Raw genomic sequence first — 14266 nt, 5'->3', positions numbered from 1 at the left:
TCCCAGTGCATGGTCTTGTAGCAGTGCTGTGTTAGGCCAAGAGGAGAATAGCAGTGAAGTTTCATCTCCATGAATTCTTTCTTTTCAGGAAAGATAAGTTTTCTGCACTTTTAAATCACATAGCTGAGCTTTGCAGTCCTTCACAAATCAGCTGCAGTTTTTGATCAGGAATACCTTACAAAATGCAAGTTTGATGTGGAGGGTTTTCTTAATGTACTCTATTAGCTGAAAGTATTTTGTTCCTGAGAGCACTTAGCAATGACCTTGAAAAGATACAGCATTAATCTCTTATGGAATAGTGGGCTCAATTTTCCAGAAAGAAAGGCAGCATGAGAGTTTCAATTATTACTCCAAACTCAGTAGAATTTTCTTTATTGTCTGAGAGCCAGAAAATGAAAACAAATGTAACTAAATGAACCTCTCAGGATAGTGGTAAGCAGAAAGTATTTTTTAGGTTTGAGCTTTCTGTTTTGCCTTGGGATTTCTTTTCCCCAGAGAATCATTGTTTTAAGGGTACCAAATGGTGCCAGTGCAGATGAAGAAAACAAATTTAAAGATTTTTGTCCTGTATGTCCTTAAAAAAAAAAAAAAAAAAAAAAAAGCCTTAATAAAGGGCTTGTAAATGACACATTCATCTCTGAAAACATCAGCTAGTTTTGCCATAGTTCATAGTTTTGAGTGTTTGCCAGAGCACAGCTTAATTAAAATTTTTATATTTAAAGTAGAGGCATTCTGTTTTACTCCAGATAAAATATTTTTTATGGAAATTAAGACATGAGGGAAAGGGAGAAAATACTTGCTATTTAGTTTATTTGTTCTAGGCTCTAGTCTACTTTATGGCTTTTTTTAAGATCCTCTCTTGTCCTGCTTTTTGAGAGTAGGATGAGGCGGGAGATGAAATGGCTTTTATGAAGGGAGCTTAAGGCTAGAGAGACTGTGGGGCTTTGTAGTTGCTGGTGAAATCTGAACAGCATGAAACTTCTTTAATGAAAACCAAGATTAGCTGGAAGACAGGAGAAGGTGTGTTACAGTATATTTCTTTCTATAAAACTGTTTTTCTTTGTACTTTATCAGTGGCACTTAACTGCCTCTTTTCATATTTTGATTGGTGATGGATACAAAAGGGAGATTTACTGGCAGCTTACATTTGGCTAAATACAGTCTTATTTTTGATTGTGGCCGTGGTGGATATATGAACTTGTCTGAATTTGCGGTTTGACCTTTTCTGAGAAACTTTGGCAGGCAGATGGAGGAAATACATTACTGGAGGAAATACGTTACTGGATAAAATGAATGCATTTGATTAATGCAGAGGAATTTTAATCTCTTGTGTTTTCTGTCTGTGGATTTGGAAATCAGGTATAGGTTGTAATATCTACACCTTGGAATGATTCAGTCCTTACAACTCACGTGAGTGTCTGAGGAATTGTGGGTTATATCCACACGGCATATTTCCTAAAAAGAACTGATTCCCACTGTTGTATCATGAACACTTGGAAAATACCTTCTGGACACTACAGCTTCTCTATTTCTAGTTCTTCAGTGGTAGTTGTGTTGATGCCAGAACAGTCTCTTGTAGGAGCAATGAGTTGTGGTGCAAATGCATTGTGCTCACACCCATTTTTCAAATCTCTGTGTTCTATCATAGCTAAAGGATGACTAAAGATTAAAAGGCAGCATTGTACTTGCGTTTAGTTGCTCCCCTCAATTACTCTTTGTTTCTCTCTCTTTATACCCTTCTTTTTCGGGTGGGGGAGCATCAGTGCTGTGGTATGTGGTTGATTTTTTTGTGTTCTTTCCCTCTCCCCATGTATTTTGGCCGCAGGAAGACACCGAGCCATGGTACTCTCAGAAGGTGTATGCGAGGTACTGGAGGCACTATGACTTAGCCATGCGCTGGATGCGCAGGCACCAGAAAGCCTACAGGAAAGCCATGGAGTCCTTTTATCACTTGCCATGGCATCCCTGGCATCCTGCTGCAGCCTCTCCGAGCAGCCGCTACTCAGACTGGGATGGGAGTGATCTCCCACGTACCCAAAACTATTCTTCCAGCTATAGACCAGATGTCAGAGTTCCATATCCTGGGGTGGCTCAGCAGTACACAGGTGCCTACCAGGAGAGGGAGGATGCTGATGAGGACTCCGAAGTGGAAGAGGATGCTGAAAGGGACTCCGAAATGGAGAAAGACTCCGAGTCTGAAGGGGAGATAGAATATGACTTGAGTAACATGGAGATCACAGAGGAGCTTCGCCAGTTTTTTGCAGAGACGGAGAGGCACCGAGAAGAGCTGCGTAAGTCCATGCTTGTTCCGTGTTTTTTGGTATTTGGTGGCCGTAACACTGAGTGCTGGATGGCTTCAACATTTACAGATTTTGTAAGAATTCACAGGAATAGGCACTGCAAGTGAGCAGCCAACTGACTGAAATAGGCAGAACTGATGCGTGCACTGATGTACCACTCATTAGAAATAAGTTTCAGAAAATGTTTGAAAGTTTTTGCTGAGAGAGAGAGAAAATTATGACAGCAAATAGGAGAGTAACACTTTTGTCCAGAAGACGATATCCGTCTTCAGTGCTGAGGAAGAAAGCTCCAGAATTTTTATGGTTAAATCTAGTTAATGTGCTATATGTCTGAGTGGGGAGCTCACAGGAAATGCTTGAATACATCACTGAACCCTAGAGTAAGCCTCAGTGTATTTTGTAACATGGAGCAGCCATTTTGTTTGTTATTCTTTGGCTAACCTGACAGTAAAATTTCGTGACCCTTTTCTCCCCCTGCATCCTCTTCATTCTGTACTATACCACAAGTTGCTCTTTGTTGTACATCTTGATCTAGACCCAAGTCATTTGGTAGGGAATGTAAGCCAGAGTCTTAAGGTTTTTCTCAGGTCTTGATCCTCAGAGGTATTGGTCATCTTTGTTTCTGTGAAATTCTTAAAAGAAGTAAAGGGTTATGCTGTACTTTATTGACACTTTATTGATATACAGATGTTGCAGATAACTTTATCTGTTTTAGGAAAGTAGTGTGATAAAAATAACTTTTCTCACAAGAATCCAGTAGAAAATACCCATAATGAATGTTTAATAGAGCTGTCTCTACACTGTAATAGAAAATATTCTAGAAACATATAATAAAGGCAATGATTGGAAAGGAAAGAAAAAGTGGTTTAAGTTCTTTGATCAGCAGGTATCAGAGGGTGAGCTGAAACAACTCAGCTTAACTTCACACTTCTCACCAGTGTGATGCACAGTTGATCTAGTTAGCAGAGGAAGGTGAGTTAAGGAGCTCTGTGGTAGTGCCTGACATGAATCCCTTTCTCATCGTGCTTTTACAGAATCAGTTTGGTGTTCTCTGTTGAAATGTTTCTTTGATGAGATACATGGTGCTTTAAGACACTGGGCTGTTTCTTGGAATGCAGGACATTTTCTTTGGATTTATTTTGGCTGTTCTGATTAGTGGTGTTTAAAGGTGTGAGAGTCATTAAAGGTGGTATCTTGGAAATTGGGAAATCAGGGCTTAGAGACATTCTCTGTTGCAAATATCCTGTATGACCTTGGTATAGCTATTTAGTCTTTTCCTGACCCCTCACTGGGCGCTCTTACTAAAAATATTATTTGATTCTTTATGATGGGCAGGTGACTTGGGAAGAGGTTTGTGACTCAGAATACAGATTTTACTTTTGTTCCTTCTACCACAGCAGTACTTGGAGCCTTTTGGAATTATCTGCTATGTGCTGTGTAGTAACCTAGTTCTGGATGAGTGTAGGTCCAGTGGCACTGTTGCCGATCTTCATGCAAATTCAAGCAGGCTCTGGTTTTCCACTACTGCATGCCTCAATTTCTTCAGTAGCTTCCGTGATAAAGTGAGGATAGTACTAAGTGAGCATCTATAATTCCTCAAAGCATGAAGAATTAAACAAGTACTTGACTTTAATGGAATTTGAAAGTGACATAGTAATCTAGGGTGAATTGTGCTTTCTAAATGCTAATTCTGTGAGTAATTAAAAACACAGTGTGATCTTGTTTGGAAATAATTTTTTCTTGCTTGGTGAGGGAAAAGAAAAATAGAATTTTTTTTTTTTATTCTGTTAAAGTTTCTGAAAAGAGGAAACATAAGCAGCAGGAGGAGGGGAAAATCAGTTTCCTTGATGGTGTGGAAATGAGCTGGTATGGAGACCGTGTTGAAGGCAGTACTATTCTACTTTAAGAGGTAGTTTTAATAATTTTCATGATTGCTGTTTATGAACAAAATTCAGTTTAGAGGTTCATTAAGCTGTGATGCATAATGATGCTATATCATGTTATAGCTTTCATACTGTGTTCAACAGTTGGCATTCTGTATTGATGCTTGAGAAGATTGAGATAATGAATCTGCAAAAGAAACCCTGCAAAAGAAATTACTTGAGTATTTTCTCTTTAATGCCGTTTCCTTTTAATCCCAAACTTCATGTCTTGAGCGTGCCTACCTTACGAGCAGATTTACAGAGAAACTTGGGTAGCATAAACTTCAGTAATGCCTGAAATTTCCACCTCCACTCCTGAAAGAGACTTTTGTAAGGGTAAGGCAAGTTTTACATAGCCTTTAAAGTGAATGAGATTGTTTGGGTGTGCCGCAGTAGAATACCGATAGGGACCTTGACGATTGGTTAAAGTAAAAACCAGTCCTTAAGGAACATTAAGAGGAAGACTGTGTCTCACGTTTTCTTCCTCTGACATCAGTACGGGGGTCCGGGTGGAATTCAGGCTCCGACCTCTGCACCTTGATACTCACCTGGGAGAAGACACACAGCTTGCTCTTCTTTTGAAAGCAGAGTTTGCAAGAGTTAGATACACGCTAATGGGCAACTTAATGAAGTGTTGAGTCACCAGGAAACAGAGCATCAATGGGGCAAATAGGAATGGGAATTTGACACGGAAGGAAGGGGATTACCAATCTTTGCGAAGTATGACCTGCATTGGTTTGGTGTTTTCTATCGGTCCAAAGTTAGGAAATACTGCAGAGTGTCAATACATTTATTTTGGACGTGTGTAGTGAGCCTTGATTTTTCATGTGAGAGATAGCTGGTTCCCACACCTGACCCACAGATACCTCATCGGCATGTAGAAGGATAATCAAATGGATTAAAAGGAATCCTAGCTGATGTCAGACTCTTCACTTATAATGCCTGATCTAGAGCTTGCTGGATGTAAATGATCACAGACATCAGAGGACAAGATCTTGCAAACTTTAACTGTGAAAGACTTAAGTAGGCCTGAGATGTAGGTGGGAATGAGATGATTCAATCTTGGAGGTCTTTTCCAACCTTAATGATTCTATAGTTCTGTGGCTCTGTGAAAGGCATTTAAGCCTAGATGGAGACATACAAGACTTAATGCTACTTGCAAAGAGAAAACCTCCACAGATGAGAAAGGTGTTGTGTCAGACTAGCCAAAAAAGAAAATATAAGAGTTATTTCATTTCTTGGTAGCTGCCACAAACTTGAAGAACAAGCAGATTTCTAACTTCTGTAGGATTTTTTGTTTTGTTTTCTCAGTGGGCATTTGCAGTGATTGGCTGACTTGCAAAGTAAGGGCTTTGAAACTGGCAAACTTGCTGCATGATTTAACACTTCTGCAATGATACAGTTCACAAACAACTTCTTTTAAGACAATCTTTCTTTTGTATTTGGAGTCACTGCGATTTCTTACTAGTTTTTATATTTGTATCATGTGTTGTAGTCAATTACATGTCCCTGGAATGCCCAGAAGCAGTTATGAGCAAAGTTTTGCTGAGGCTGTATGAACTCAGACATACTAATACACTTCAAACTTATCTCGTATTTTAGATAAATGGTGCATTTGGTTAAAACTCTTACAGACAGTATTAATTCCTCTTCATTTGTTTCCTCATATGCAATCATAATTATATAGCGATTCATTTTTTTTATGGGGTTTTCTTGTCGGGCTAGTCTGTTGTTCTGGTTCTTCATGTAGCTGGTGATCCAAGGTACTATGTACCTTGGGAATGTTTATGGTTGCATTTAAGTTTTCCCTCTGGCAGTTGAAAAGCATCAAGTTGTTTTCCTACCTTTGTTGGTTACCATACCTAGGTATGGTAGCAGATTCTCCAGGCATCCTAGATGTGAAGGACAGAATGCAGTAAGTTACGTTTTTACATTTGCAAGAATTGAAAGGGCAAAAACCAAGAAAGGAAGATTCACAACCCTAACAGTTCTGTAAATTGTCTAATTGCACAAATTTATTACACTTTTAAATTTAGCCTTTGAAATATGTAGTTTGTCCGTGTACAATTTTTCTTTGTTTCCTTTTGCATATAAGAGAAAAACCACTGCTATAATTGAGTACAGAACTGCAAGTACATTGAGAACTCCTCTGTAGTAGTTAACAGGACACAGACAGAATCCTTTATTTAAAAACAAAGAAAAGCAAGGGAAAGTACCATCATGTCAGTTCATTACCAAAGGATAATAGTCTGTCATTTGTTAATGCTCTGACTAGTTTTTCCCATCAAAGCCTCTGTTTATATTGCCCACACATAGCCTCCAGCTTTTCCCAAAAATAATGTCCCAACTTAAATTTTTTTATGCTAGATGGAAAATATTTTTTTAGAAATGAGCGGAAATGGTGAATGAACATGTTTGTTTCAAAGCTGCAATCTCTAGGCTTTTCCCCTCAGGTTTCTTTTTCTCTGAAAGATGATAGTTGCCACTGCCTCTTCTGTGAAGAAGGAAGTAGTGGAATTTTCCATGTTCTGTAACTTCTTTGAATCATACCAGATCCATAAAGCTTTTGGTTTTATTTAAGACCTGCATGCCTCTTGGGAAATAGACTTTGATTTGGGGTTTTTGTTTTCCTTCTTTCCTTTATTTTTGGTAAATGCTTTCCCTTGGTTTTTATCTGCCTTTTTCTTCTTAAGACTGTAGCTCAAATTTTTGGAACTACGGACTCCTGGTCCCCACTGCTTCTTTTTCTTTCTTCTTCCCTACTCTAGACTGTTCAAGCAGTGTGGATGGTGAACTTACAAATATATGCTCAACTTCCCTGCCTTTAACAGCCTTGATTGACAAACTTTTTGGCAAACCAAAAAGCCTTGTTTGGCACGAACGTCAGCCACAGTCTGTAGAAGCTGAGTTGCTGAAGCTTCTGAGAAATGCCTGTGAAATAAGAGCGCTCTCTGCAATATGTGTGGGTGCTGGAGAGATGCTTTTGAAACATGTTCTTTTGTGAACGGAAGAAGAAATGTGAAAGTTACTCCTTTTCTGCCGCATCTCTGATCCTGATGGTTGAATCTTTTGTTGTGTAGCAGCAAAATCTTCTCAAGTGCACACACCATATCTTGCATGGAGGCTGTGTTATTCAGCACTGGAAGCCAACAATTGAGAAAATGCCCCCTTACACCAAGGAAAAGTGCCACAATCAATCTCTACTTGCAAAATTAGAGAGTCAGGAGAGCAAGACTTGGGCACAGTTTTACACCTGTTTCATGACAGACAAGATTATCTTTATACATAGCGTATCAATTTCTAAAATATTGTCAAGAAATGTCCTTGGATCCTATTCTAGAGACAGAATCTGAGCTTAGGAGAATGTGTATCTTTGCTCTGTGAACCTGTGGCTTGCTGCTGCAAGAAGTAATAGAAGAGGGACATTGGAAAGCTTGAGGTACTGCCGAGGAAACTGAGCTGTGTGCTCGGGAGAGTTGCGGAGGAGTTAATACATGTACCTGGAAATTATATATAAAGTCTTTCTTATTTGTGTGTGCCTCAGGCTGAGCCTGTTTGATCGTGTTGGCAGCTTCTGAAAGTACACAAGACCAAGGCCAGGATTCTTGTTTTCTGCCAAGGGATGCCACAGGCTTCAGCTTCTAGGTGGCATCTCGGGATCCTGTGGACCAGGCTCCCATGGAGCATTCCAGGCTCCAGCCTGGACCGTTGGGTGGAGCTGGGACCTGGAATGCCAGTTCCTTGCCAGTGGCTGTACTGGTCTTAGTTTTTTCTAAGCATGCTGTGGAGTACTGGTATTTGAGTTACAGCAGGTTTATAGCTGGGAGTGTGGGAAAAAAAGCTCATGTGGTTCATTGTGACTGTAGTGTAGATGTTTCCGTTAGTCCATGATTGAATAATTGAAATCCATGATTCCATTACGAGGAATGCCAAGATATTGATCACCTCGACTTCCTCTTACACTTGATGAAAATGAAGAATGCTGTCTTAATATGAATATAAGTATTAAACTTCAGAAACCTGTGTTTGAAGTTGTCATCCTTTATTTGTCTGCCTGTGTTCCTCTTGTTGTAGTGAGACAGTACATACACTAGGGGGCTTGTTGAGAGGTTCAGTTTGTTTATCTTCATAAGGGATTTTGAGGACCTCAGTAAGAAGCAAAAGCCTCAAGTGCTAGAATAATGCACAATATGATCTAAGTGTTCTTTATAAACCTTTTGCTTAATGGTTAATTTAGATGTCATCCCTGTGACAAAATGCATCTTTTTGACATCTTTGCTGAACAAATACAGAATTTGAGCTACTCTTTCTCCCAGGAAGCTATTATCCCTGGGCTATTCATTACACAGTAAGAGAAGTCTGGTAATCTTGTATTGTTGCTGCCCTGGTAAATCAGTGCTGTGGTAAAATTCCTTCTGACTAAACTTGTCTCCAGGAGAAACAGGTCATTGCTTCTCTCAGCTGCTCTGTCCCTCACCATCTCAGATCCATTTGATAGCTGTTTCTTGGTAGTTGCAGATTGCAGAAAGATCCCGTGGAATCCGGTCAGTAGCTTGCTCGGATGGATCAGCCACTGGAACCTTCTCTTTACAAAGACAATACATGTGGTAATTCAGTTTTAGATCACACAGAGTGTTGGCGGCTGTTTTGTGTCCATGAGGTTTCCAAGGATTGAAGGTATTGCTGTGACATACTTGGGCTCTGCAAAGTTTTGGCAAAGAACCAACAGGCGTGCTCCAGGGCTGAGGCCACATGAGGAGCAAGGAATCCTTCCGCAGTCTTGTTGTAAGAGCAAAAATTCCTTTCAGAGTGCTGTTATGGAAGATTGCTTCATATGAGAACAGTTTGGTGTGGGAAGGTGCAGATACTACTTACACTCAGAACTGGTGCTGGTAATTCTTTGGAGGCAGGTTTGCCTGCTTGCTTATTCCATTAGCATCTGCAGCTGCTCTGAGTGGCTCCTCTAGTCTCCTCTTAATTCTTTGTCCTTGCAGGGAAGGCTGTGAAAGCAGCTGCAGCTGCTGTGGAAAGGAGCAGGTGAGACCATGCTGACGGACACAGCTCTCGGGAAAAGTGGCATAAAAGCATCCCTGTGCTAATCACTCAGCTTGGGCAGTCTGTCTTCACAGTTTATGCACTTTTCCCTAAAATTCCTCAATTACTGGTTCGATATGGGTGCCACATGCAGCATTTCTGGATCTCTAGATGATCTTATTTTAAGAGAGCTGTGTCTCAGTTCTCTGCTGATAAATCTAAATTCATCTGCCTTTAATGTGGTACTTTCAACCTTGAAAGTTGACAGTGACATTGTGGGCTATGAAGTAAGTGTTTTCTAACACACCTATTTTGGTATCTGCTGGGAGGGGCTTCTGTTGGAGAAAGAATATTTGAAGTTCCAGAGCATTCATCACTAGAGTAATAGTGAAAAGCAAATGCCAGAGACCAAGGTAGAAATGGATGTAATGATGATGTCTTCTTTCTACAATCATGACATACAAAATCTGCTCAGAAGCTGCAGCAGCATGGCAGCAAAATACCTCAAGTGTTACACATTTTAGGTCACTCTGTTATAAAGCAAATCCCCTATACAGACAGATTTGCTTGGAGGCATTTAATTTACCCTAGGTAATATTGAAAGGGTGTTGTTAATGCCAAGACTTCCAGAGGCATCATTTGCTTTTCAGCGTCTCTCACTGTGCCTCAGTTTTATCAGAAGCAAGCATCCAGATAGAATTCATATCCTTTGTCATTAGGGAAATGTGAGTGCTGGTGTGGCAGAAACTGACAGTTCAGAGACTTTCATCTGCCTGGGTCTTTTCAAAGCTCATTTCCTTGATGCTAAAAATCAAGTGAGGGAAGCAGGCAGAGGTTGTTAGGCCACCCATCTCAAACTTGGGTGGCCTGTACAGGCTTCAGTCACAGCCTTGGGCGTGCCACTTGGGACTAGATCCACAAAAGCTTTCAATGTAGGTGGAATTCAGAAACAAATATTCCAAATAATAGTCTTTGTCTTCCACATATGCCTTCCAAGAAGAAAAAAGCTAGTCATTTATACCCAAAGGATGATACCCTAAGGATACAGGGGAACATTGTCCTTCTTGTCTTTTCCAGTGACAGGGTTGAGCACCTGTGCCACTGTGTGAGGTCATCTGCTGTGAAGCTCATTCCAAGGAATCTAGAACACCTCCTGCTCTAGGAATTTGTGTCCCATTTTCTGTTTATTTAGACCTTTAGTACAGGGGTGATAGCACTTCCCTGTCACTCTGAGAAATAGAGAAGGTTGATATGGCAACATAGGGAGAAACACTTATGCTGTAGCCCTATGAAGTACCCAGTACAGAGCAATCCAGCTGTTACAATTATTACAATGGTTGCTGGTCTCCAAAGTACCCAAAGCCATTCATGTGACTATCAGAATTTCCCACAATATTTTCAAGGACTCATCTGAATTTGTCAGATCACTGCTCTGGTACTGAAATCATGGGAGTAAAGTAAAGAAATGAAGGCTGAATATTAAATGGATATTTTTACTGAAATAAATAACATGGGTGTTACACCATTGAGTGTTATTGTTCACATTTAGCTGGATAAGAATCTCCTGGGTTTAATTTCATTTGTAGTTGCTGAAGTGATTGTTACTCTGAAAGTTTGCTCTGTATTCACAGAAATTGTATAAACTTTGCCAAGGAATGTAGGTCTCCAAAGAGCGTACTGGGCCTCAACTTTTCTGTGCTTGTTCAAATGCTAAAACTAATGCTGCTGTTCTCACTTTGTACAAGCCTTGCAGAATACCTTGATTTCTAGGTCTGCATTCTGATGTGGTGCTGAACAGAGCGTTGGCAGAATCACTATAAAATTCATCAGTTGTCTGCCTTGGGATTTTTGGCTACTGGTAAATGTAGAAGTGTCCGCATTGTGAAGATTACATCATGTGCAACATGCTGATGGAGGAGGTGTTGAGGTGGTAGATCGCAGAGCAGCTGACTGGCTTTGGAGGAAAGGAGGAAGAAGCATCTGCATTTTTCTGATCTCTCCGTTTCTCACTAGATGATGCTGGTGACATGTACAGATTTGTATTCCCTGTTTTTGTGTCCTTCCCGTGGCATTAGGTACTGACCTTTATCATGAGCAGGTTGTCAGACTAGATGGGCTTTTAGTCTGGTGGCTCTCCTCAGGCAAAGTCTTCATCAAGTCGCTGAAATACTTAATGTATGAATTATCCCGTCAAAGTGACAGAGAGGAGACAGGGAGCTCCCAAGTGCTAAGAAGTACAACTTTCTGACAAGTGGGATGCCAGCTGTCTCTCTCAAAAGTGAGTGTTCAGACTTGTGCTCGAGCACCAAATCCTGGTACTACTTCTGAAGTCAAACCTTCCCTTGGAAGGGAAGATATTGTGGCGGGTGCAATCGGCGCACATCTGCAGGTTTCTTCTGGCATATTTCTCCAATGTTTTGTGTTGTGTTTTTAATACTGGTCATAGCAGTTACCCTTATGTGTTTAAGTATATTTGATTTAATTTACTAGAGTGCTGAAATAAGCAATGAGAAATTCAGAAGGTCAGAGGTAAACTTATATTTCCAAACTTACCCCTCAGCCCTTGCTTCCAAAAATTGTGATATGGTTCATTGATTTCTTAATTTTGACCCTTTTTTCCAGATGTCTCTTTCCAAATGCTTGGTCAGGCTGCCTGTGTAGTTTACTAGCCGCATGGAGAAAATGTGTGTTTACTTGCTGAAATTAATTTTCTCTGGATTAGACCTTGTTATTTAATTCCGCATGTCTGTGGTAATACTGAATTTTAGACCTGCCACTTAAACGAAAGGTCAGTTCATAGCCTGAGTGTACTTCCTTCCAGTAAATCAGTAACGTGGCTGCAGGTTGCTCTCAAAAAAAAATGTTTTTCAAGTGTTTTTCATTTAGTAGCTTTCTCACATCAAACAATAAACCAAACTTGAATTCAGCACTGTGGTGTGTCTGGAGTCAAGAAAGAAATTTCAGTGTGAAGTTCAAATGTGTGAGTTTGATCTAGAAGACTGACAGAGTACTTCCTTTCTTTTTTTCCTGAAAGCACCAAACTCGGTATTATTTAGCTGTCTAGCAGCTCAGTGCATCGTGGAAACATTTTCTTCCAAGTGTGTTTAATTTCTATTCAGGGCACATTTAAAAAATAATTGTGAAACACGTTTCTTTAGTGTTCTGGTTTGCTATTAAAGTAGCACTTTTAAATTTTAACATTTCCTTGTTCAGTCTTCTCAGGCTATGCCTTAAATGTATGTGAAGACATAGTTATATATAGATTTAAGTAATCCTTCTGTTTACTCTAGCAGTGTTGTCTTTGTCTGGTGTCAGCATTGTTGCCATCAGTGACAGATTGGAGTTGTTTTGGGGGTTGGGAGTGCAGAGTCAGCTGGTCTGTATTTAATCTTCTTGAAGTAGACTTGATCCTTACTAGAGGCAGCTGCCAGTGCCTGATCCTGTTCCAATTTCTTAGCGGTGGTCGGTCAGCAACTTCCTATCTGTTCAGTTCTGTCAGATGGCACCAACATTCAGACACCTTGGTGCCTCTGGTGTGCTACAGACTCCTGATTGCACAGGGCTCACCTCTGTGTTTTCTAGCCTTCGTCAACAAATCCCTGATTATGAATTACATTTAGAGCAATCAGATTTCTAGAGCAGGCTTTCACTTGAAGTTCCACTGACTAGCTGATTGTTTCATGTTTGAGGGGTTTAATTTTTTCAGTGCATTTTTCTGGTTGGGCTAAAAATACTCCTTTTTTAGGGGTTTCATTGTGGAAGGTAAAAGAAGAAGATAAAAGAAAGGTGATTTGATGTTTAGCTGGGCAGTAACCAGTGTAGCCTAGTGCTAATGTAAACATGGACATGAAGGCTTATATTGTTTCTGTGTGGGATCCTTGGCAGTTTGTTTTGGAGACCACACGATCCTTGGTTTTTAATCCTATTTCTAAAACAGAAAATCAGCTTCTTTATTCTCCAGTTAGCTGTATAACTCTCTGCCAGTTGCTTAACCCAAATAACAAAATAATGTGAGATAATTAATTCTCTAAAGTGAGATTCATTTTACAGATTATTTACAGTGAGGCATGTGGTTAATTAACTTGAGAGTGACGCATGTCATTAAGTACCAAACCTGAAAGTGGAACACCTTAGTTCTAATCCTACTTCCATGGTTTCTATTCATTTTTATTTCAAAGATAGTTTTTCTCCACTTGCTGTTTTGGTAAGTAGTTTTGTCCTGTTTCTACAGAGCTGTCCTCTTCATACTGTGTAGAAAAATTGGATTACAGTGAAAGAGAAGGTATTGGAGTATGTCAGATGTGCAGAATCTGTTTGCTATCTGATTAGACAGCCTGTTGCAACTGTGTCTGAGGGAGTGCGCTCTCTTACCTGAGATTATTTCCCACCCTTAGCAATAGGTTGCAGTTGGGCTGTGCTTTAGTAAACACACCTTGGTGCCAAACCAGGCTAAGCAATTCTTCCTAGATATTCGCTCCTGCTCTGGTGTTTGCAGGGCACTGAACTGTACTAGAACTAAATACAACGTGTTAAGGTTTTGTTGGGAGGGGGGGTGTTTGTTTGTTTGTTTGTGGGATTCTTGGTGTTTCCCCTTAGACAACTGTACTCTCATCCATGAGGGGCCTGGGAGCTGGAGCACGCAGCTAAGGGAGAAGGAGAGCAGAAATTGCATAAGCTCGTTTTGTAGCTGAGAAAAGAAAAATGTCCATGGAACCATGGTTTCAGACTGCCACAAGCTTGCCAAGGAATCACATCTGCTCTTACTTCAAAGCCTGTAAGGGAACGTTTTCCTTTTTCTTGAGAATGTTGCATTGCTTGTAGATCTATGTGGTGAAATAGTCCATTTCTTTTAACTCATTCTCCCCTCAACTAGCAGATGGAAACTTTGTCAGTGTAGATATTTGGGGGTTTAATATCCTCAGGATTTTTGGTACTTCTCTTTCATGATCGTCATGACTAGTGACTGAAAGCTTAACATTGCAGGTAATTATTCCCACCAAAAGTAATTTT

At 40.2% G+C, this 14266-nt stretch overlaps 1 protein-coding gene across 1 annotated transcript in view; it reads left to right on the top strand.

Annotated features, from left to right (window-relative positions):
• The window catches only part of GEMIN8 (gem nuclear organelle associated protein 8), a 28304-nt gene that overhangs the window by 5555 nt on the left and 8483 nt on the right, over positions 1–14266 (top strand). Inside the window, exon 4 of the mRNA XM_040057238.2 lies at positions 1826–2291. Within this exon, the coding sequence (XP_039913172.1) occupies positions 1826–2291 (466 nt within the window). The remainder of the gene's footprint in view (positions 1–1825; positions 2292–14266) is intronic.

This window comes from Hirundo rustica, chromosome 2 (assembly GCF_015227805.2).
Source record: "Hirundo rustica isolate bHirRus1 chromosome 2, bHirRus1.pri.v3, whole genome shotgun sequence".
NCBI classification, from domain to species: Eukaryota; Metazoa; Chordata; class Aves; order Passeriformes; family Hirundinidae; genus Hirundo; species Hirundo rustica.
This window is presented reverse-complemented; position numbering and strand designations above follow the sequence as displayed.